At 38.3% G+C, this 25,166-nt stretch overlaps 1 protein-coding gene across 2 annotated transcripts in view; it reads left to right on the top strand.

The window, feature by feature from the left end:
• The window catches only part of TPK1 (thiamin pyrophosphokinase 1), a 350,278-nt gene that overhangs the window by 204,598 nt on the left and 120,514 nt on the right, over positions 1-25,166 (top strand). For both annotated transcript variants that reach the window (XM_060108529.1, XM_060108530.1), the window contains exon 7: positions 917-1,063. In XM_060108529.1, coding sequence (XP_059964512.1) covers positions 917-1,063 — 147 coding nt within the window. The remainder of the gene's footprint in view (positions 1-916; positions 1,064-25,166) is intronic.

Below are 25,166 nucleotides of genomic sequence, written 5' to 3'. Positions count from 1 at the left end.
TTCATTCTCCTTAAGACCTTCAGCCAACTGCCTTATGCAGGAGGAGACTGTTACTCTGCCCCCTTCCACTGCCCTGCAGCCATTCTTTAACCATTGTCTTATATGTCAGGAAAGCATCACAGTAATTTTATATACAAATATCATGGAAATGTATTTTCAACAACAGGGGAACGTTTAAATAAACTATACTGTAGTCATAGGAAATGCTTTGCTTAAAGTGTTAAAAGAAAGAACATACCAAACGACATGTAACAATAATAAAAATAGTAATATAAATGTAATATACTGAAAATAATACAATAGATGAGTAGCTCACACTTTTTAAACAATCACTGTGTTGTGAACATGTTTTAAATGCTTTGCACTTATTGACCCATTTAGTTACCTCATTTAATCCCCCCAACAACCCTCTCAATTGGTCATTATTATCCAGTTTTTACATGTAAACATAAAAATGAGGTACAGAAAGTTTAGGCAACTTCCTAGGTTTGGTGAAAAGCCAGTACAGGTCCTTAAGATACCTGGGTTCTAGGGGGCGCTCACTCACTGTTGGGTGATCAAAGTGCCCACAGGGATGCCGTGAGGAGTGGATGGGAGAGGCACCAATTGTGAAATCAGGAAGACTTCCACATGGAAGGGACATGGAACAGAGTTTTAAAGGAAGAGTTGGCTAGTTTTCCAGGTGAATAGGCAGATGGGAAAACCTATTGAAACCCGACTGCCACTCACCAATCTTGTGACTTAATTCCTTCATCTGAGCAACACAAATGACGTCTGCCATTTCTTCATGGCTTATCTAATAAAATAGGGTACTGAAAGCTCTATGGAAGTGTTTGATGTTTTTTAATTATTTTATTTTATTATTATTTTTTAAATTCTTAAATACATGACTGCTGGTTTTCCTTTGCTTTCTTAGGTAGATATGATTGTGACCTTGGGAGGACTTGCTGGGCGTTTTGACCAGATCATGGCGTCAGTGAGCACTTTGTTCGAAGCACCTCGGATCACTCCTTTGCCAATTATAATAATCCAAGAGGAATCGCTCATCTACCTGCTCCAACCGGTAAGTGAGGATTAAATACAATGTCAGCGCTTTGCTTCCACAAAACCTGTAACAGTTTCGTACACAAGGAGAAAACATCTACCCTGTTTATGTATTTGAACTGTGAGTGACGTTGACGTGTTTGATTACTTGTGGCTGAATGGGAAACAGGTGGAGGAGAAGCCTCATTGTACTCAGAAAGACAAAACCAAAAAAAAAAAAAGTTTTTAAATTAAATTGACTAAGAATTAAATTTAGCATTTTTGCATTTTGAGCAGCTGAATGTGAGTGCCACTTGAGAAAAATCTCAGCAGAGAAAGCACAAAGCTTGGCAAACATTTCAAATGGAATTCTTGTATATTTTCAGTGTTGTCATTATAATTGGAAACTATTTGATTTTGTTAAGCACTTAAAGTCTTGAGCTTTTACTGTTCATAAGTTGCTTGCTTGTTAATTTCACCTCATGATGATGTCATTCATTTCCAATGATAAACATCAAGGAAATTTTCTATCAGTGTAGTGCTTAGAACAGAATTCTTATTACATAAATATGTTTTATGAGCTTGATGAGTGTATTTCAGTTTGAAAAATGATTGTTTGGCAACTTTTTTTTGTGTGTGTGGTACGCGGGCCTCTCACTGTTGTGGCCTCTCCCATTGCGGAGCACAGGCTCCAGACGCGCAGGCTCAGCGGCCATGGCTCACGGGCCCAGCCGCTCCGCGGCATGTGGGATCTTCCCGGACCGGGGCACGAACCTGTGTCCCCTGCATCAGCAGGTGGACTCTCAACCACTGTGCCACCAGGGAAGCCCATGTTTGGCAACATTTTTTAAAGACAGTGGACAGTTGTTTTTTTTTCTTTCTTTCTTTTTTACTTGTCACTGTAATGTGCTACTTATAGCTTTGCTTTCAGTCCATCTGCTATTCATCATCTGTAGCTTGTCATTACCTAAAAACTGTTGTTTGGTTAATATGGCAGGCATGCTTACCACCGTTCAGCCAGTTGTGCATTTTTTTCTGGCTCTTTGCATTGCCTGGCTTTGCTTTCTGGAATACTTGCTGTGAGATGCGAAAAGGAAGCTGAAGAATTCGGTTTTCAAACTCCATAGTGTCCATTTATTTGGTCAACAAAGAGCTACAGAGTGCCTGCTACCTACGTGTTGCACTGCTGGGCAATTGAGGATTAAACAGAAACAGTAACATATGTTCTTTACTCTCTAGTATATGTCTAGTGAAGAAGACATTTATAAAACACAGACATAAAGCAAGGTCAAAAGGTTAGTACATAAAGATGATGAAAGATTATATAATCTGGTCATGGGTGTGTAAGGAAATGCTTCACAGAGGCACTCACATTTTATTTACTTAATTAATACAACAAATTTTTTCTTTTTTTTTTTTGGCTGCTGTGCGGCTTGTGGGATCCTAGTTCCCTGAGCAGGGATTGAACCCCGGCCGTCGGCAGTGAAAGCCTGGAGTCCTAACTACTGGACCACCAGGGAGTTCCCAACAAATATTTCTTGAGTACCTGCTATATGTCAGGTACTTTTCTGGGGATACAGCAGCAAGCAACAACGACAACAAAAAAAATCCCTTCCTCTCGTGGAACATAGATTGTGTTGAGCTTACATTTTAGCAGAATCTCAAAGGATGAGTGCATGTCTGCTATTGAAGATGATGGGAAAGTCATTCCAGTTAGAAGGAGTCACTAAAGAAAGATAGAGCTGAAGGGCATGTTGTGGCATCTACAGGTAATTCTGAGCAGCCATATGGAAAATATTGAAAGATCAGACTCAGAAGACTTTGGATCCTGCCTCTGAAGAGCTTTGAACTCTACATACTACAGTATGAACTTGTTTGCCATAAGCTATGGGAAGTCATTAGAAGATTTCAGTTAGCAGTCTGACATGCACAGATACGCTTCTTAGATTTCTAATTAGATGTTTTTTAAATACCTGTACTTTCCCAACAGGTTCTGAAGCATGACACTCTCTACAGTTGTGAAGCATTGTGCTTTATCATTTTATAATGATTTTATGATGCGGCAAATGCTAAAACAGTCAACTGTAACTTGTCTCTATGTAAATACTCTGGCTAAGAGATAACTAGACGGAGTACAATGATTTTTGCAAAGTAAAATTGGAAGATTAACTGATAGCAAAAACCACATCTAAAAATGACTTCTGCTCTTAAGATCTTTTCATTTTCTGTGGTATTCTATATCTTCATTGTATAATTGTAGACTTCCTAAGATGTATTCAGCTTGGGATTTCTTGGAATTCCTCCATCGATAGATTGCTGTCTGTCCTCAGTTTGGAAAACTCTCAACCATTATGTTTTCAAATATTGTCTCATCCCCCATTTTCTTTCTCCGTTCTTCTGCAATTCCAATTAAGCATATATGTGATCCTCTAATTGTATCATATATAATCTCAGAACTTGTCTCTTGTATTTTCTGTCTTAATCTCTCTGGGCTGCATTCTGAAGTTCCTCATCACCTCTGCAATCCACTTCACACTTCTGCTTTAGCTGTTCTATTTTGCTACTAAACTCATCCTTTCAGTAGCAAAGGCTATATTCCTGCCATGATTCATCTCTCTTACAAGCTTTCCCTTTACTCACATTTTAAAAACTCGTAAAACATAATTGTCCTACTTCCTTTATAGTCTAGAAAAATTCTGATATCTGCAGTCTTTATAAGTCATCTATCTTTTATGTTCTCTTTTGCTTTTCTATTTTGTAATTCCGTATTTTGTGATTTTTAGCCATGACCTCATATTTCTGGGAACTTTACCTGTGGGAATTACTTATAGAAGGAGTTAAAAGTGAGTCCAAGGAGAATTTAGAGTGGACTTCCAACCCAGTTATTTATAGGCACTAATAACTTAGGACCTTTTGTTTGAGACTTTTTGGACCATCTCGGTGGTATGTATTTTGAAGCTAATTCTGCTGGGCGTTTGACTTCCAGTTACAGATACCCAAGGAAGACTTGTTCCTCTTCTTAACCAGGGTTTGGCTGGACAGTTTTCCTAGCGTTCACGTGGGAGTAGCCTTTGTATTCGTCTTTTCTCTGAGAATCTCCGCTGAAGTGGTACCGTCTCCTTTTACACTCCTACGTTGCTCAGGCTTGCTCTCCTAATGACCTTCCATACTTGGAGGCCTAAGCAACTGAAACTCAAGTTCCTCTGATTTGGTAAAAATCAAATGCCTGTAAGGTGAAAGGTAGATTGGTGTTCTTTTTCAATCAAAACTTAGTTTTTGGCTTTTGAATATTCTTTGAAAAAAAAAAGAAAAAGATGTTTGATGCATTTTGAAAGATTCCCTTTCATTTTTTTCTAGCTTTTTAAATTTTTGTCGGTTGGCCAGGGTACTAATCTACCCTCTGTATGTTGCAGTGATAATTAACCCCCACATCTCAGAGGCTTAACTGAGATTAAGCTTCATTTTTTTTCTCATTCATGGAAAATCTGGTGTGGTTTGGGCAGTATCCTCCATTTTATATCCAAGCCAATTGGGAACATGTTGAGTCAGCAGGGGAAAAAAGGTTACTGTAAAAAGTGGCACTGCATGTTTTTAAAGGCCAGGCCTGGCTGTGGCTTGTGTCACCTTTGGTGGGAACACAGTTACACTGCCCCAGCTCAGTATGAGGTGGTCCAAGAGAGGAAGGCTGTGGGCCGGGAAGATGACTGAGCACAGACCATTGTCTCTGTCAAAGGCAGAGATTATGTTCTATAACATCATCATCTTTTTTTTTTTCATTTATGATACGTCAGACTTTAATCATTGAAGGAGAATCCCCAGTTCCCCAAACATAGTAATCATGGTAAGTGTGCTTGCATACGCCATGTCCTCTAGAATCTCTCTCTGGTCATTTTGATTTTATCTTATTGAAGCAACTAGAAAATTACCTTACCCTATCAAGTAAGTATTACAGTGTGAGGCAGAAAGTTCACGCAAGACCATACCCTCTCCATTGCGTGAGAAGCGTAAGAATGTTTAGCACAGATTTTCCTCTGGGGGCTCAGTAGGGTTGGCTCTGCTCGTCTTTCCCAGGGGTCACATCCCAGGTCTCTGCTTCTCAGTCACTTTTAGTGAGAGAGTAGTTAGCAACCAGGGCAACTGCAAAAGCCAAAACGAGTATGTTTGAGGGTTTAAGATACGAATCAGTCTTATACACTCTACCATATTTTTAAGCAGTTCTAATTGTACACTTATGAAATGTGATCAATTAAAAGCTGATTATTGCACAGAAGCAGCCTATATCCTAGAAATGGAACACGCAGCGTTGGAGCTGAAATGACTCTGTAAGATGTATTTTCATTTATCTCTGTGTTATACATGGCATATGTATAAAGTACGCATCTGTATTGGGCAGTGTGCATATTCAGGACGGATGTCTGCAGGATACTGTTCCTTGTTAAAAGGGCTTATTGTAGTCACACTCAGGATGGACATACCATAAATGTAAATTGAAACCATTTTCAAGTATTTTGGTGCTAGACTAAGGAAATCAATCTGGTTTGCTTCAGTGACAGATAAAGAATGCTCTCAAAATGTTTTAAATGTACTTCTTAATTGAAAGTCATCAAATAGCTCTTCTTGAGAAAGGAGATAATTTGGGGACTTGTACAAGAAGCATATCATTTGAGCTTCATAACAGTCCTGGGAGGCAAGCAGGACAGATCATAAGAATCAGACAGCAGTGTTTTGACTCAGCAGTTTTTCCACTGCACTACGTTTCCTTCTTCATGGAACTAATGGGCTGAGATGGAAATGACAAACTCTTAAAACAAGTCACAGTCCACAGGCTGGTCATTATCCATAGTGTATGCATATGTATATTTATACACACACACACACACACACACACACATAAATTCTCTACAATACTCTTTTCAAATAAGATTGATCTTCGATGCACCTTAAGGGTATATCCTACCTTGTGGCTTTACCCTGAAATTAAACAAAAATAACACTCTGCATTTTCCTCAACTATAAAAAAATCTACCTACAACAAGAATCTTTGTTATTTAAACAGATTAAAATGAGATTGCCATCAAACTTTGCTAAAATATATCAAAAGTGGTAGAATTCAATATAAATGTTAATTATTATGAGTATTATTTTTGAGGACAGTGTCTTCTCGAATTGGTTCTGTAATTCTAGGTTGTGTGAAATTGAAGATAATAGCAGGAGGTGTGAGATGTCTTATGGGACCTGTGTGTTTGGCTGATAAATGTTTTAGGGCTTGTATTTGCTCTGTGACGGTTAAGTAGCTGGGATAGCCCTGGACCATGGAACTAAAATGTGCTTCTCTTGATTTTTCTAAAAAAAAGCCTCTCAACCCTCAACTCATCTTAATGTTTCTGTAATGTTCTGTGTTTCTTTCTCTACATACGAGACTCTCGTGAGACCGTGTTATGTAAATAAGCCACCATCCTTCATTCATTAAGGGTACGTTAGTCATTTGGGACAGGCCTGTATGTCGAGAGCCATTCAGTTAAAGTTGTGTAGATCGTTGCAGCCTAAAATCTTTCATCTAATTCTCTCTTCAGTCCACTTCCTATGACTCATTTTTGTTAATTACAAATAGCTGATTCAGTTTGTTATACAGCAGAAACTAACACAACACTGTAAAGCAATTATACTCCAATAAAGATGTTTAAAAAAAAAAAGGCAATAGTGTACTTCCAGGTCTATATAAATTTGGAAGACTGGAAGTTTTTAGCTGGTTGACTTTTTAGAAGATAATGTCTTTTCGATCGTATTTTGGCATATTTCACTTGCTGCGGGTCTGATGTCATTAGGAGTGAAAACCTCAGTAGGTAGCGTTTACTTTGAAGGGATGTTCAAACTGCCATTTTAAAATAACAAATTAAAAATAGAATGCCTAATAGCCCCTCCCCGAAGAGTCATCATCCCTCTTTTACCCCCCCAAAATGTGTTCTTAATAAAACATCATGTCCTTTTATGAGCAGGAGATTTTATGAAAATGGTGAGAGACATTTTAGCCATGAAACCCCACTGATGTCAATGACGGGTTAGGCAGTGTTCCCCATGAAGACAGCCAGGTGCTCAGAGCGTGTTTGTCGCACTAACTATGCAGGGTGTGAATGGCTCCAGATTTCACATACATACTTTCTCATTTTCTGGTCCTGTGCTTCTCAGGAGTCCAGAAACATTAGCTTCTGTACACTGAGCATAAATTATCTTTTATCTTCAAGTTTTATGGCAGTTGGTAATACAAGTTAATAGGATTTATGACCAAAAAATGAGCTGTCCGTGAGTTAATAAGGCATGCCTTTTGCGTTATCCCAAACCTTGTTCAGTGATTCCTGTTCAGGATTCCAGTGTCTGATGTATAAGAGAATGGTGTTACAGAGTGACACTGTCGGTTTTTATCTCATTTGAATGAACTTCTACATACATTGTAAATATTTCTTCCTCATGATCTTAGCCATGTTTCCTACTGCTTGTTTTTTCCTCTCATTAGATCAATTATTTACTGTATAAAGTCCTGACATTTTCTCCATTATACATTTGAAATGCTGGTAATGAATATGATAGAAAGATGTTAATAGTCTGATAGAAAGAAGCTGAATATTCATGATGTAAATTTGGCGTGCATGGTGGTTTCTGCAGAGAACCAGGGGTTTGGATCTGTCTGTCCACACGTCCAGCACCATCTCATCAGTGATAACACCAGAGAAGTGATTCTCAGAGTGACTTAGAGTGAGGGGACTCTGTAGGCAACACTGATAATCTTCTCACTATTTATTATCCAATTATAATTCCTTTCTTTGGATTATTATTTCATTCTCCCCCTGTATCTTCTCAATTTTTGTTGTTGCTTGGCATCTTAGAATCTTTTTTATAAATTACACAGTAGCATACAACCATTCAGTATTGGTGTAAATAGTATAAAGTCTGAGAGATCATTTTATAGATGAGCAATTGCAGACACTTAAAGGTAAAGTGATTTTCCCAAGGTTATGCGTAGCATTTCCTTGAAAGAAAATTTATGCTGAAAATGAAGTAGATTTCGTGCAGCGATGCCTAAAAGGGGACCGCTAGGCATTTCGTGTCTGTAAATGGCCTGCCACTCAGAGCCTTCTCAATCTCTCTTTCCTCTTCCGCAGGGCAAATTGCTATCCCTCCTTCCTTCCTCTGTACTACACCCACCGAAGAAGCTTCCTTCTCTGGGAAAGTTGGGCCACCCAAGGTCTAACCTAAACGCTCTTCAAAGTGGCTCCTTGCTTTGCTTACTCTTTTTCTTAGGCTTGTCTGCTCTGTATGCCAGGGCAGCAGATTCTTCTCGACGAGGACTGCACACAGACACACATCGGCCCTAAGTACCCTCTTCCTTCCCTCGCTTCAGACCTTGCCCAGCTTTCTAGGAAAATGTTTCTATTGCCCCTTCTCTCCTCTTCTGTCCCCTTCCGGGTGCTTTTCCTCCTCCTCCACTACATGGCATTTAAAAAATATAAAACAAAACCCTATCCCATTGTAGAACAGTGTATTTGCCTTTCTTAGTAGTCAGACGTTAAATTTTAATGTGCAACAATACCACAAAATTCCAGAGCTCTACAACTCTCATTTTGTAAGCACCCCAGTGTCCCCTTTAGATCTCTATAGGAACTTTCCCTCTGTGGTTTTATCCATGGTTAATGAAACTAACTTTCTTTAACTAAGAAGTGAAATCACACATCCAGGAAGTATTTATTTTGTAGGTTTATTTTCTGTTCTGCTGATTCTGTTTTTGTTGTTGTAGAGCATAGAATACTTCAGCAAAGAACATTGATGGAAGAATAAATAGCAAAATTTACACTCCTTATAAGGAAACACTGGGTGCTATAAGGATGGCGTGGAAAAAAACATTTAACCCAAATTGGGCGCAGGGTTGGTGGTGAGAATGGGGACAGTCTCTGAGGGAGATCCTAGCTGATGGGCCGTTAGGCAAAGAAAGGAATAAAGACATTTAATGTGAAAAGGCAAGGGGGCCTTAGAGAACTTGCCACCTTTGGGGGAATCTCCAAATTGCTGGATCCTGGGGAGCCTCAGAGATGCAGCTAGAAGTAAGAAGGTTCTAGATCATGAGGGGCTTGTTTGCATTCTCAGGAAGATGGTCTTTATATTGAGGGCCAAGTTCAGGTATTAAGTGTTTTTATCAGGGAATGATGTTAGATTAACATTTTAGACAGTTTGGTAGCAATGTGAAGGATAAATTGATTAAGGAAGAGATGAAAGCCATTCAACTACTTCAGAAATCCGAGAAGGGAATGGTGAGTAAGTAAACTTAAGTAAAGATGGGCATGAAGAAGAGATGATACAGTTCGTTGCGATGTGGGTTCAGAAGTCTTTGCAGGAACACAGAGGGAAGAATCAGTGCGATGCCTAGGATTCAGGATTAGGCAACTGGGTGTTGTCTTTCCTTGAAATAAAGAATGTGAGAAGAACAGAACAAAATGGGAAGATAATCAGCTGAATTTGGGACATAAAGAGATTGGTCTGTTTTGGGAACTGAGTAGAATTGCCTAAAAGGGTTAAATATTCTGCCTGACCTGGAGGTGTACCTTGAGATTCATCAATATATACATGGTAATTAGAAACTTGGGAACGGACTCATCACCCTGGAAGGACAGTGTAGAGTGTGAAGAGCCACGGCAGATGGTAGAACTCGAGGGAATACCTTAAAGGAGAAGAAATAGAACTAAAGGAGAGTGATGCTGAAACGAAGGTGGTTTAGAGTTTCAAGAGGCAAGGGAGTGATCAACAAGGGTATCAAGAATTTTTTTTAAAAATGATATCATGAGTTTGGAAGCTAGGAAGGCTTGATAAGGTACAGTTTTCATGGTAAAATGTAGGTAGGAACCAGATTATTCTGAGTTGAGTATTAAATGGGAAGGGAGGTAGATATATATTTCTCTTTATTATTGTTTGCCCTTTTTCATTGTTCCTTCATAAGCAGTTGGATTTTTTTTCTTTTTTTGGACTAACCTGGGAACTAATGACGGCTACAAAATTATTTTGGTGAGACCATTTTCCAAGTTAAAAATGAAACCAGGGCTTCCCTGGTGGCGTAGTGGTTGAGAGTCCGCCTGCCGATACAGGGGACACGGGTTCGTGCCCCGGTCCGGGAAGATCCCACATGCCGCGGAGCGGCTGGGCCTGTGAGCCGTGGCCGCTGAGCCTGCGCGTCCGGAGTCTGTGCTCCGCAACGGGAGAGGCCACAACAGTGAGAGGCCTGCATACCGCAGGAAAAAAAAAAAATGAAACCAGAAGAGGAATGTTTGGGACCATGCCTTTATTTCTTTTCCAGGATGACCAGAAGTGTAGCTGCTATGCTGCACCTTTTTAAGATGGATGACACATTTATGGACACTCATTATATCACTAAATACTGGTGGAGTATGTTGCAATGTGTTTTAAATTCATATTGTCTTCGAAAACAAGCAGAAGGGCCACCCCCAGCTCTACAATCCTGACAGGCCCTTCTCTCCTTTCTATGGGCACCCCTGGTCTGGGCATCAGCACGAAGCTTTGAGTCAGACCTTTTCATCTGCCTCTTTCTGGTCTGTCATCTTTTCAGTGTTACATGACCTAGGGAAACTGACCTGTCTCCTGTTTTCCAAGCTGACCACATTTGCTCCTTTCTCTGCCAAAAATACTTTTTGTTGAAGTCACCCTCTTCTTTTAAAGCCCTGCTCAAATCCTCTGTCTCCAGAATTCCCAAAGAAACCTCTCTGAACTTCCCTCATCTGGATTATTTTCATCATTTTTTAAAATCCTTTTTCTCCTATGGGCCTCAAGCAGTTTATCCATAAAAGAAAATTCGTTAGGGTATAACTTCTCTCATTTTCTAAACCTTAAAAAAATACAGTCGCCTCTTTTTAATCAAAGGTGAAATAATAACGATCATACTTCATCCAGTGGTAGTTCATCCCGTGGTAGCCAACTCCAGATAAACAGGAAGTTTTAGGTGATCTCCGTGTACTAGTCCCATTATCAAGAGTGTTCATTAGTGCCTCCCCTTGTAGAATGCAGGGTGCCTGGGCATCCCAGGTTGGGAGTCAGAGGCTCTGACTTGGTCTACTTATTTCCTACTTAGCACGTGCTTTTTTCCTAGTTTGTTGGAAGCTCACGTGGGGAGGAGTGATAGCTTCTGTTAGCGGCCGCTGGAGTGCTAGTTCTCTTGAGCAGATACATGAGGAGGATGGTGGCAGGGTGGTAGGTTTTAAAGCAGCCTGGATGCAATGAAGCTTCAAGGGTAAAGGCCGGAAATGATAACCCTAGTACCCGCCGCTCACCCATGCAACATACAAGTTCTTTGACCTTAAAGAAGTCTTTCACTCAGGGAGATTTACAGAAAGATGCCCATCAGCAAAAACCTATGGTGATCCCTCAGTGATTCCTAAAGCCGCAAGGGAGGAAATATCAAATTCAGTCTCAATGGAAACTGTTTAAAAACTTATTTGGACGTTGGCCTTTTCGTTTTCAACCATGAGTGACAGAGAATCGGGTTAGGAGTCTTGATGCAATCCAAAAGAATGCTGTGCGCAGGTGAAACAATAGAAGCGATGGCATCAGCATTTGTCACAGCGCTGTCATCATAAATTTTCATAATGCAATTCTGGGTAAAGTCATGGAATATTGGATGCTGAGTGTCCTCTTTCCCTTTATCGCCCCCCACAGTCCTCTGTGGCAAGGGCACAAGTACACCGTGTCACGTATACTTTGTTCAATTGAGCATTGCTTCAGCATCTTCCTTTGATTGAAAACAAAGGGTTGCCAATGCGGTATCAATGAACTGTGAAGTGATTTGAGCGTTACCAGCAGGGAACTGAAATGAGCTTCTGGGAAGAAGATGGGCACCGGTGAAAGCTTCTATATAAAGGGCTTCATACAGCCCCAGCTGGGTTGTATGACTTCTCATCCGATTAAGATTTCTTTTTTTCCCTGAATTGGGGAGCATTTTGATCTTATTTGTTCCAGTGAAATCAAAACTGAAAGTGAAGAAAAAGTGGAACACTTACCCAAATAAAGTTGCGCTAGGAGGACTGGGATTCGAGGGTACTTCTTCAAACTACACATTCACGCTGGATATTTTGAAGCTCTTCCAAGGAATGGCGTAAGGTACCTCACCCTCATACATATACACACATATAGACAACACATGTAATATACATGTGCATACACCCGCCCCCCCGCCACCAAGAATCTTACCTCTTCCAAGCCCAGTCTCACTGAGAGGGAGGTCTTCTGGGGAGGAATTTTTTTCTGAAAACCACTATCCTATATAGCTGTCTTTTTTTTTTTTTTTTTTTTTTTTTTTTTTTTTGCGGTACATGGGCCCCTCACTGTTGTGGCCTCTCCCGTTGTGGAGCACAGGCTCCGGATGCGCAGGCTCAGCGGCCATGGCTCACGGGCCCAGCCGCTCCGCGGCATGTGGGATCCTCCCGGACCGGGGCACGAACCCGTGTCCCCTGCATCAGCAGGCGGACTCTCAACCACTGCGCCACCAGGGAAGCCCTATAGTTGTCTTTTAAAAGCTACCCTTAGTCCTTCATAACTTTGTCATGATCAGAATTAGGATAGTTGACTTAGATACGTATGAAATAGTTTAACAATAACATTTATAAAGATACATCAGAGTCAGGGACCAAGTTAGCAAAGCAGAGTATAACCAAGATGATCAATAGACAGAGAGAGAGAGCGAAAGGGAGAGTTAAGCTTTGACAGAGAATAGAACACTAACGATGCCCCAATTTCCTGTTGTCTTCTGAAGTGGACTAAGACACTGCTGATAGATGTCAAGTAGATAGGATGTTCTAAATGTCGAAGACATGCTGAATATTAATCTGCCATTGAAGTCTCTTGAGAGCCATGCATGAGTTGTAAAACAAACAAACACACAAACACACAAACACCTTTGTACCAGAAAGCCCGGAAAATTACCAGAAGGATTTTTAGAGTGATACAGCACTTTGAGAGTCTGTGCAATACGTTCATCATTGTCTCACTTGATTCTCAGCAGCCCTGTTAAGCCTGCAGACAGGTACATTGCTCCTGTTTTTCAGATGAGGAAACTATGCGTAGAACACTGTTGCGAGTGCGTGGAAAATCCATGAACAGTCTAGGGATTTTCTGAAACCTAGTCCTGTACCCTTTGCTTTGTAGCTGCTGTCTGTTAGAATCCCCGCTTCCCTCTCTGAAGGGCATTGCACCTTATGGAGGCTCCAAAAGCACGAAGGAGAAGTAACCAGTTTCAATTATCTTCCATGCCCTGAGGGTGGTGCATTAGGAACCAGCACTGAAATCATCTGCGTAGCAGTTTTTTCTCCCCAGTCAACTTTCTCATTATGAAAATTGTCACATATACCGAGAATTTGAAAGAATAGTATAATGAGCAACACATTCCACCCATTTCTAATTTTTTTAAAGCATTTGACCATGTATGCTCCATCTATGAACAGATGTATTTGGGGGGAAGGTGACCCTTTGAAATTAAATTGCGGATGTCTCATCACATCTGAAATACTTCAACATGGGGAATGGTATTTAGAAACTGAGATCGAGATAATAGATACGCTTACTGCTACTATGGTGGCATTGCTTCTAGACATTTTTCAATGAACAGGACTTAGAAACAAACAAAAAGTTGGGTGTATGCATAAATTACAAGTTTGTATTGATATTTTGAATTCGGTTTTTCTCTACTTAACCTATTTTTATTTTATATTTTTTATTTCTTTTGCCCTCCCTCAAAATTCCTGGTTTGAAATAACATACTTGTTTTAAACTATAGTGTGTAGTAACCAGTTTCAAAATTATAATATTTAAATTACCACTTATAGTAAACTACTAAAGGACATTTAAAATTTCTTTGCAGGTCTTTCCATCTGTCTTTAAATTATAGCCCAGTCAGAGTATTGTGTCTAAAACTTGTCACTTGAAATAATAAATTTTGTTCTTTCTGTGGTTATGCTACACATTTAACTCTTAGGTTCCTTTGTCACAGTTTATTTGTAGTTATATGACTTTATTTTTTAATTACTATATTAAAATATTTAATTACATTGTTCAGAAGCAAAGCTTCATAAGAAGTTATTGTCAGGAGACTTCTTGCTTTCACTTCTGTCCTCTTCACCACCACCACCCTCTTTCAGAATCTTCCAGATTCTGATAGAGAAAATAAATAAAGTAATAATATATTTTGGAGACTGCGCTATAGTCAGTAATAGAGATCATCTTCCTTCTTTTATTATGGCTGTTTAGGACACTAATTGTATGTATGTATCTCAGTGTACCATACTTTATCCATGTGTAGCTTTTTGAAAGAACATGTTGGAAATTCCGACAAGGTAGTTCTTTGAGTTGTGGCTTACGGTGTGTTTTGAAAATGTTCCTCAGGTGATTCTATGCACTATCTGATGAGAGAACTGCTTTGCTCTCATAACACCTTACGAGGTGGAGACGGTAGGACCCAATTTTAAGGCCGAACAAACTGGGTCTTAAAAACATGCAGCGACTTGTCAAGAGTTACTCTTCCATTTAACGATAAAGCCACGTTCCAAATCCACGTCTAACGACCCTTTAGGTCTCTCCCTTCCATAATTCTCTTTCCCATTACATGATTCATGAGCTTGGTGTGATGTCATTCAGTGTAGAAGAAGCAATTTTAAGAGGTAAGCTCATTAAGCAAGCATAACATGTACAGACCACATAATTCTTCTCTAACAGAGAATCAGGCTTCACTGCCACCTTTGTAGAGTGTAGATAAGTTTTTAAATAGAAAGAAATGAATGGACATAATCAGTTTCCTTATCAAGGAAGAAGAATATTCTGTTATAGCTGAGATAGTAATGATAATGAACCAGAGTCTTTCTTTTTTAGAAAAAGTCATGTTGATAGAGGAGCCTCAGAATTGATGAATTGCATACCCATTGGCCTTTCCAATTGTCTGATGATAGGAAGCCAATTTCACTCCTACCAGAAGCCCTCAAGGTAAAAGGCACAGAATATGGAACATTGGTCTTATTTTATCACTCAAGTTTCATGTTCAAAAATGCTGCTCAAGGGATAGTGGGAAAGGATTTATTTTCTCCTGGGTGAAGCTAGCCTATTAAGAAGTGGGCACTCTTTGAAATTTTGATAGTAGTAATTGAAAAGCTATGAATAGAGCTTAATATTTTTTTCTGAGCATATTTCACACTATAAAATATTTCCAGGAACAGAGCAAGCATTAAGAAAGTTAAAGGGACTTGGACAGTTTTTTTCATGTATTCACTCAACCAACATATTCACAAGGACTTATTTGTATCAGGTATATTGCTAGATTGAAGATGAATAAGTTATTCTCAGAAAAGTTTTGCTAAATCTATTTAGATCATTATTTCAATAAGATAAAAGAAGTGCAATATTACAAATACCTACAGACTATTATGGAAGCGTAGAGAAGCAGCACGTAATGTACCACAGACAAGTGTGGGAAGAATTCCTGGAAAAGGTCATGTCTGAGCTGGGTCTCAAAAGTAGACAACTGAGTAAGGGTCACTAAAAGTTGAAGAGGTCAGAAGACAGAGAACGGAGGACGTGAGCAAAGCTGTACAGTAAAGAAACCGAGCTGTTTATTTGGGAGAACAGTAGAAAGCCTGATGTTTCTGGGATGGAAAAGGAGGACATGGTGATGGATGAGAGGAAAGAAGCTAGGTTGGAGAGGCAGTTGAAGAGCACTTCCTCTGCCATGTTAGGGGATTCGGATTTTAATCCTTCAGTGTTAGACAAATGATTTGTAACTCTTGGAGGTTATGAGCCTATATGAGAATATGAGGGAAAGTATGAACCTTCTCCAGAAAAATGTACATATCTACATACACTGAAATTTTTAAATATAATTTTAAGAGTTTATAGAAGTCCTGAGCCTATCCATAGAGTTCCATTTGGAAACCGACTCTTTCAGACAAATACTGGTATACCTTGTTATCTTACCAATTAGTAGGGACAGGCCCTGGCTGTATTCTTAAATAGGACTTTCCCATTGAGTTATTAACAGAAATTATCAAATGGGGGGTAGCCAAGTTCTTCAGTAATGGTGAAAATTATGATATAGTGGCTAATACTGAATCTCAGCATGTGCCAGGATGAAGAAATTATTTTTCTCCCTATTTCTCAGATGAAGCTCAAGGTCTTGCTTACAGCCGGTAGGATGCAGAGATGGGATGTACCCAGGCACTCTGGATGCACATGTACTGCTCTGTACTCCTAGTTACTGCATTATAACGCTCCCTGAGAAAGACAAATTGAGGCCTTTTTCAATGGTAGAAGCCTAGGCTTATTGGCCATAGATACAGGTCAGTATGCAGATCTTATGTTCTGTTCACTGAACTTACCTCTTAGATAGAAAGATTTCTGCCCTTGCAGGCACATTCATTACACGATTGTGAATAGCATTAAATATGGATACAAGATTATTAGCAGCAACACTTAATATTGTGTATCATCCAGTAGGCTGCCGTAAAGAATTTCATTTCTAAAGCCAAATAGTACTTAATTCTCTAAAATCACCTTCTCCTGAACACATACTTCATTTAAAACAAGTTTATGAACTAAATCCTAACTTACTACTTAGCATAAAAATGTTGATGTGCAACATTAAAAAAATTAATGCTACAAATCTCATCCTCTATTCCTTTTATCTGTGATGCTTTTTTTTCCTGAAAAATTGCATTTATATCCAAAATAAAAGTTTATTATAACAAGGCTCTTTTGGAGAGGAGTTATGCTCAAAGAAAGGAAAACATTCAGAACCATTAGAAAGGGAACTAGAAGGAGACTGTATATCATAGTTCATTATAGAATAGTTAACTGAATGTATGAAGAAGCAAGGTGATGTCTATAACCCTGTGGCTTATTAGGTCTGAAAAGTGTCAGTTATTCAGTGCAGATTTAGGTGTTGTCGAGGGGCTTCTGGTTCTGAGTGGGAGGTTTGGGTCTTGACTCTAGTTTGTACTGACTGGCTCCTGGGGACTCTCTGAGTCCCAGCTTCTTCATCTGTAACTTGGGAATGATACTGCACGGGATATTCACGAAAATTAAAACATATAAGGACTTGTATATGAAGTTGATTCTTGTTTTATTTTGTTTTGCTTTCGTTTGGTTTCTTTCCTTTGGGATTCAAGTGGAAAGGGTGGCGTTCAGCCTACTCCTTATTTCCTGGCACATTATTGTTGTTGGTCAGTTTGTTTCATTGTTGATTTGGGTTTGTTGTTTCAAATCCCATTTTCGCCTGCGACTCCCTATTCACCCCATAAGAAACCATCCAAATATATTATAATTTACCTTTTTGTTTGTGCTTTACAAAAATGTGTATTGTTTTATGACCATTAAAAAATATTTATATGTGTCTCTAAAAGAAAGCAATTCCTAAAAACCATACCTAAAGTGACTAAAGTTAAAAATAATTACTTAATATGATAAAATACAATTTTTCTATATGCTCTGTTATTTTAAGTTTTTTTACGGTTTGTTATATGATTAGGGATCCAAACGAGGTCTGTGCGTTGCAATTGGTTAATATTTTTGTTGTCTCTTTTCATCAGTAAGTCTCCTTCTCTGTTTTTCTTTTTCTTCTCCTTCTTCCTGTTATTCTACCCCTCACCCCTCAACATTTTTATTGAGGAAACTGTCATTTGTTCCATGGAACTTTCCACAGTTTGGGTTCATGGCATGGCAAGTTATCATTAAACACTTTCTCTTTTCCTTTGTGTTTTTGTAATTTGTAGTTAATTCTAGAGCTGTGATCAGAACAATTAAAAGATTGGGGGGATGCTTCTGAAATAGGTGACATTGCATCATAACATTTGGTTGTCTCTTTATTATGATGTTCTAGCCAGTGATAATCATCATTCACCTCCATAGTGGTTGCTCAATGGTAATACTAAACTATTCTACAATTACTACTTTATTTATTGCCTGAAACACCTCCATAAAGAGCAGCTTCCCTCAAATCAGCTACTAGGTTATCTTGTAGAACAGTTTTTAAAGGAAGGCAGGATACACATTTAATTCTTTTTTCTTTTATTTACTATTTTTCAGAATAACGAGTTGGTTCCCTAGCATTCTTCAATATTAATCAGTATTTTCCTTAAGTTCATGATTATAATCATATTTGATAGGTACAATCAGTCCATTATAGTTATTATCTTTATTGCTACTCAGAGTGTTCTGTCTTTGGACAGTGGGAGCATAATCAGTTTGGCTTCTGAATCTGCTTGACATAAATCCAGTAGTCTTTGATAACTTACTTGCTTTCTGTTTCTGTAGCATGTTCCTGGATTCATCTTGTACACTTCCTGGCTGAGTCTTAGAATTTCTACAGTGAGCTCTTTAGTAAGAAATAATATAGAGACTATAACCTAATATAGAGACCATAATATAGAGACCATTAAGGGGAGTGCTTGTAGCTACTAAGTTGATTCAATAGACAAAGCTAGGATTTTTTTTTTAAGATAACGTGAGTTCATACTTATGCTTTCCATTCAAACTCAGTACTACAGGGAAACAATATCTTTTGATGAGCAGAGCTTTAAAATTTTGATGAAGCCTACTCTATTCATCTCTTCTGTTATGGATCATGCTTTTGGTGTTTTATCTAAGAAATTTTTATCTAACCTAAGGTTACAAAGATTTCCTTTTATGTTTCCTCTTAGAAGCTTTATATTGATAGTTATAGGTTTTACATTTAGATCTTTGATCCATTTTGCTTTAATTTTTGTACACCATGTGGGGTATGGATTGATGTTCATTTATTTGCATATGGATATCCAGTTGTTTCAGCACCATTTGTCATAAAGGCTATTCTTGCCCCACTGTATTGCCTTTGCAGCTTTGTCAAAAATCAGTTATCCATGTACATGTGGATCTATTTCTAGCCTTTCTTATATACTCCATTGATGTTTTCGTTTTCTTTAAGCCAGTACTACAATGATGTGATTGAATAATCTTTTGCATGTATCTCTTTGTATGTTGCCGGTGTATCTTTTGGATAGATGCCTGGAAGTGTGATTACTGGGTCAAAGTTTCTCCTAAATGCTCCCCCATAAGAGTGTAAAATGCAATTGTAAGAGTACCTATTTCCCCTCAGCCTACTGATCTGAATAGGTGAGAAATAATATCCCAGAGTAGTTTAAATTTGCATTTCTCTTATTAAGAATGAGATTGAGCATATTTTTATATCTTTAAAAGCTCTTCACATTTCTTTTCTCTGGACTGCCCATATTTTCTATAAAGTTGTTGACCTTTTTTTTTCTTTCTATATTGTTAAAAGCTCTTTACATATTGTCTGTAATATGAGTTGCATATACTTTTCACTTTTTCTTTATTATTATTTTAGGAAGGGTGTATGTATGCACTTATGCTTTGCATAAATGATATTGTTTTCACCTTTTTCTTATTTTTTATATAATTTATTTTTAAAATAGGCTTATATCTTAGAAGTTTTAGACTTACAGATTAGATTGAACAAATAGTACAGAAAGTTCCGATATATACCCCCGTCCACTGCACGTGGTTCTCCCGTTATTAACCTACTAATAATGTACATTTGTTACAATTAATGAACCAAAAATTGATACATTATTGTTAACTAAAGTCCATAGTCCATAGTCTATTCATATGTCATTACTTTTTAACCCAATATCCTTTTTCTGTTCTTGGATCCCATGTTATATTTAGATGTTGTATTTCCTCATGCTTTTCTTTGAGGTTTTCTTGTTTTTTCTCCGACTTTCCTTGTTTTTGTTGACCTTGACAGTTTTGAGGAATCTTAGTCAGACATATTGCAGCATGGCTCTCTGTTGGAATTTGTCTGATGTTTTTCTCATGAATAGACCAGATTATGTGTTTTAGAGAGGAAGAGCACAGAGTTAAAGTGCCATTTTTATCACATTATACCAAGGATGCATACTGTTAACGTGATTTATGACTGTTTTTTTTTATTTTTATTATTTTTTTTTTTGCGGTATGTGGGCCTCTCACTGTTGTGGCCTCCCCCGTTGCGGAGCACAGGCTCCGGACGCGCAGGCTCCGGACGCACAGGCTCAGCGGCCATGGCTCACGGGCCCAGCCGCTCCGCGGCATATGGGATCCTCCCAGACCGGGGCACGAACCCGTATCCCCTGCATCGGCAGGCGGACTCTCAACCACTTGCGCCACCAGGGAGGCCCTATGACTGTTTTTATTAACTTGATCACCTGGCTAAAATATTGTGTGTCTGTTTTTTCCTACCATAAGGTTAATGTATGCCCCCCTTCCATCTGTACTCGGAAGGAAGTCACAGTGTGCAGCCCACATGGAGGAGTGGGGAGTTAGACTGTCCCTGCATTAGGGTGGAGTAGTTACACAATTTATTTGGAATTCTTTGTGGGAGATTTCTCTCTTTTTCCCCATTTAAAAATTTATTCTGTATTTTTTTATCAGATTGGGCTCATGAATATTTATTTTATACTTTGATTTGTTTTCTAATTCTACTTTATTTGGTTGTTCAGATTGTTTCAGTGTTGGCCATTGGAAACTCTTTCACTTGGTTCCTGTGCTCCTTTGACAGAGCCCCTAAGAGTGTGTGTGTGTACACATTTAACACACATGCTTCCTTTTTTTCTACTAGAAGGCATTCCAAGCTCATCTTGTATATTTCCTGCCCTAGTCTTAGAATCACCTATTTTTCTGCAGAGTTCTGTTTCCCTTTTTTTTGGAGAACGGCTTTAGAAACCAAAATCTGGATGCTAGGTGTGCTTTCTGCTACTGGGGTGTCATTTTTTAGACCCTCTTAGCAAAGAAGTATAGATGTGTATTTTAACCTGTGTATATATACCCATATTTATACATACTTCTGTATGTAACCATCTGCATATATATTAAGTTAAACATGAGTTCTTACTGATATTTCCAACTGTAATCCATCATCACATGGATCGTTTTAGCTTATTTCTCCTGCTTGTCTGTAACCTCTCACTTCAGCAGTGACAAACCTGGATCTCACCATCTACCATCCATTTAGTTAGTTATTTAATTCCAGTATACATGAATAGCAGTGTTAGAGTTAATAACTTGTACCCCTGTAGGAAGCAACTTTATCGGCTAGAGGACAGTACTTCTGTGTACTTCCTTTTGCCTTTAGTTTTACAGACTCTATTCATTTCCAAAGTACTTAGGTCAGCACCCTTTTCCTACTCCCTCTACTGAGGCTATTCCATATATTGGTAATATAGTTAGGTTCTACTGTCAATTCTGCATTTTGTCCCAGAATCCCCTGATCCTCCTAAATGATTTTTTCAATTTGTATATGATAAAGTTCATTCATAGTGTTGTGAAGTTCTACAGGTCTTGACAAACCCATACTGTCATGTACCCACCTTTACAATACCATGCATGCAGTACAGTACAGTATACCTTTGCCACCCTAACAATCCCCTGAGCTTCACCTATTCATCACACTCCCCACCTTCCCCTGGACCCCAGGAACCAGTCGTCTTTGTACTGTCTCTATAGTTTTCCCTTTTCCTGGGTGGCATATAATTGGAATCATACAATATGTAATCTTTTTAGACTGGCTTGTTTTGCTTAGCAATGTGCTTTTAAGCTTCCTCCATCTTTTTTCTTACCTTTTTTACTCAGCATTATGTTTTTAAGATCTATCTGTGTTGCTGTGTATACATCGATTCTTTTCCTTTGCATAGCACAAAGTGTTGTATATCTAGTATATTTGCCAATCCACTCTGAGTGCTGGACACCAAATTGCTTCTAAACCCTGCATCTCCCTGCACCCCTACCAAGCTACATCACCACAAATAATTTTGCAGTGCACAGCCTCACATATATGCCCTTACAGAACTGTGTGAGCTTTTCTTTGACATGTATATATAGAGAGCGAGCTAGGAAAAGAATTACAAGATCATAGGATATTTGTTTATCCTATTTAACTATTGCCTGATTGCTCTCTAGAACAGTTTTATCAAACCAGCAGTGTGTGGGGGAGTTGTGTGTGTGTGTGTGTGTGTGTGTGTGTGTGTGTTTTAAAAATCATCCCCATATCCCCACCAATATTTCACATTATCCAAATCTGGGTATAAAGTATATAGGAATCAAGTGATATTTCATCGTGTTCATTTGTATTTCTGTAATTACTAACAAGTCTGAGCATCTCTTCATATACTTGCTTGCTTTACTCATTTTTCTGTTGGGGATACTGTCAAATGTTTATTGCTGATTTGCAAGTATTCCTTTTATATTTTAAAGATAAATCCCCTGTCAGCTTTGAACATTACAATACATCTTTTCTCATTACATCATGTGTCTACTAGCTTTGTTCATGATGTCCTTTATTGAATAGAATAATCAGTTTAGTTTTTGGCTTGGTTGATAGTGGTACCATTTACTGACATGCTGAAAACAGGGAGAGGAATAGGATAGACTGAAAACTAGGGGTAGGAATAGGAGTTCATCTTGGTTGCCTTAAGTTAGAGATGCTCATTGAACCTTCAAGTAAGAATCTTGAATAGGCAGTTGGATATTTGAGTCTGGAATAAACATGAGATTTTGTTAATCTTAATATTCTAAATTGTTTTTATTATTCCTTGAAGATATTCTTTTCTTTTTTTATTTACATTTTAAAACTTAGAGCTTTGTTGTTTAAAGTTACTAAGAAAATTTTTATTTAAGAAATTGGAATTGAAGGTACTTTAAATTGTATCATAGTGGGGTTTTTTTGGCTACATATGTAATTTTGATCATAATTTCATTTTTTTCTTATCCAACATACTGAATCTTTGCAGAGTCATGGTTACCCAAGGAAATGTGCAGTTCTAACTTGTTTCAAGGACTCTGAACATATTTCATAGAACATTTACTATTCACCTTATAAATGATAATGTTTCTCCATTTCCCATTTAGATTCTAAAAAATAACTCAAGGTGACTCATGTTTAAATTGAATGTGAAAATAGATAGTTTTGATGTAAATCTATATGTTCATGGGATTCAGTTATCAAGTATTGAATATTATAGTTTCAGGACCATCTTAAGTAAGAAGGAAATGCCTATGGGTATGCAAATGTGAATCTTTTATTTTTTTAACATCTTTATTGGAGGATAATTGCTTTACAATGTTGTGTTAGTTTCTGCTGTATAACAGTGTGAATCAGCTATATGTATACATATATCCCCATATCCCCTCCCTCTTGTGTCTCCCTCCCACCCTCCCTATCCCACCCCTCTAGGTGGTCACAGAGCCCCAAGCAGATCTCCTCATACGATGCAGCTGCATCCCACTAGCTATCTATTTTACATTTGGTAGTGAATATATGTCAAGCTACTCTCTCACTTCGTCCCAGCTTACCCTTCCCCCTCGCCTTCTCCTCAAGTCCATTCTCTATGTCTGTGTCTTTATTCCTGTCCTGCACCCAGGTTCTTCAGAACCATTTTTTCTGTTTTTTTAAGATTCCATATATATGTGTTAGCATACGATATTTGTTTTTCTCTTTCTGACTTAACTTCACTCTGTATGATAGGTCCATCCACCTCACTACAAATAACTCAATTTCGTTTCTTTTTATGGATGAGTAATATTCCATTGTATATATGTGCCACATCTTCTGTATCCATTCATCTGTCGATGGACACTTAGGTTGCTTCCATGTCCTGGCTATTGTAAATAGAGCTGCAATGAACATTGTGGTTCATGACTCTTTTTGAATTATGGTTTTCTCAGGGTATATGCCCAGCAGTGGGATTTCTGGGTCGTATGGTAGTTCTATTTTTAGTTTTTTAAGGAACCTCCATACTGTTCTCCATAGTGGCTGTATCAATTTACATTCCCACCAACAGTGCAAGAGGGTTCCCTTTTCTCCACACCCTCTCCAACATTTATTGTTTGTAGATTTTTTTGATGATGGTCTTTCTGACTGGTGTGAGGTGATACCTCATTGTAGTTTTGATTTGCATTTCTCTGATGATTAGTGATGTTGAGCATACTTTCATGTGTTTGTTGGCAATCTGCATATCTTCTTTGGAGAAGTGTCTACTTAGGTCTTCTGCCCATTTTTGGATAGGGGTGGGTTTTTTTTTTATATTGAGCTGCATGAGCTGCTTGTATATTTTGGAGATTAATCCTTTGCCAGTTGCTTCATTTGCAAATATTTTCTCTCATTCTGAGGGTTGTCTTTCTGTCTTGTTTATGGTTTCCTTTGCTGTGCAAAAGCTTTTAAGTTTCATTAGATCCCATTTGTTTATTTCTGTTTTTATTTCCATTTCTCTAGGAGGTGGGTCAAAAAGGATCTTGCTGTGATTTATGTCAGAGTGTTCTTCCTGTGTTTTCATCTGAGGGTTTTATAGTGTCTGGCCTTACATTTAGGTCTTTAATCCATTTTCAGTTTATTTTTCTGTATGGTGTTAGGAAGTGTTCTAATTTCATTCTTTTACATGTACCTGTCCAGTTTTCCCAGCACCACTTATTGAAGAGGCTGTCTTTTCTCCATTGTATATTCTTGCTTCCCTTATCAAAGATGAGGTGACCATATGTGCCTGGGTTTATCTCTGGGGTTTCTATCCTGTTCCATTGATCTATATTTCTGTTTTTGTGCCAGTACCATATTCTCTTGATTACTGTAGCTTTGTAGTATAGTCTGAAGTCAGGGAGCCTGATTCCCCCAGCTCTGTTTTCCATTCTCAAGATTGCTTTGGCTATTCGGGGTCTTTTGTGTTTCCATACAAATTGTGAAATTTTTTGTTCTGGTTCTTTGAAAAATGCCAGTGGTAGTTTGATAGGGATTGCATTGAATCTGTAGATTGCTTTGGGTAGTATAGGCATTTTCATAATGTTGATTCTTCCAATCCAGGAACATGGTCTATCTCTCCTGTTTGTATCATCTTTAATTTCTTTCATCAGTGTCTTATAGTTTTCTGCATACAGGGCTTTTGTCTCCTAAGGTAGGTTGATTCCTCGGTATTTTATTCTTTTTGTTGCAATGGTAAATGGGAGTGTTTCCTTAATTTTTCTTTCAGATTTTTCCTCATTAGTGTATAGGAATGCAAGAGATTTCTGTGCATTAATTTTGAATCCTGCTACTTTAC

Source organism: Mesoplodon densirostris, chromosome 9 (assembly GCF_025265405.1).
Source record: "Mesoplodon densirostris isolate mMesDen1 chromosome 9, mMesDen1 primary haplotype, whole genome shotgun sequence".
NCBI classification, from domain to species: domain Eukaryota; kingdom Metazoa; phylum Chordata; class Mammalia; order Artiodactyla; family Ziphiidae; genus Mesoplodon; species Mesoplodon densirostris.
The sequence above is the reverse complement of the archived record's forward strand: the minus strand, read 5'-3'. Positions and strand labels throughout refer to the sequence as shown.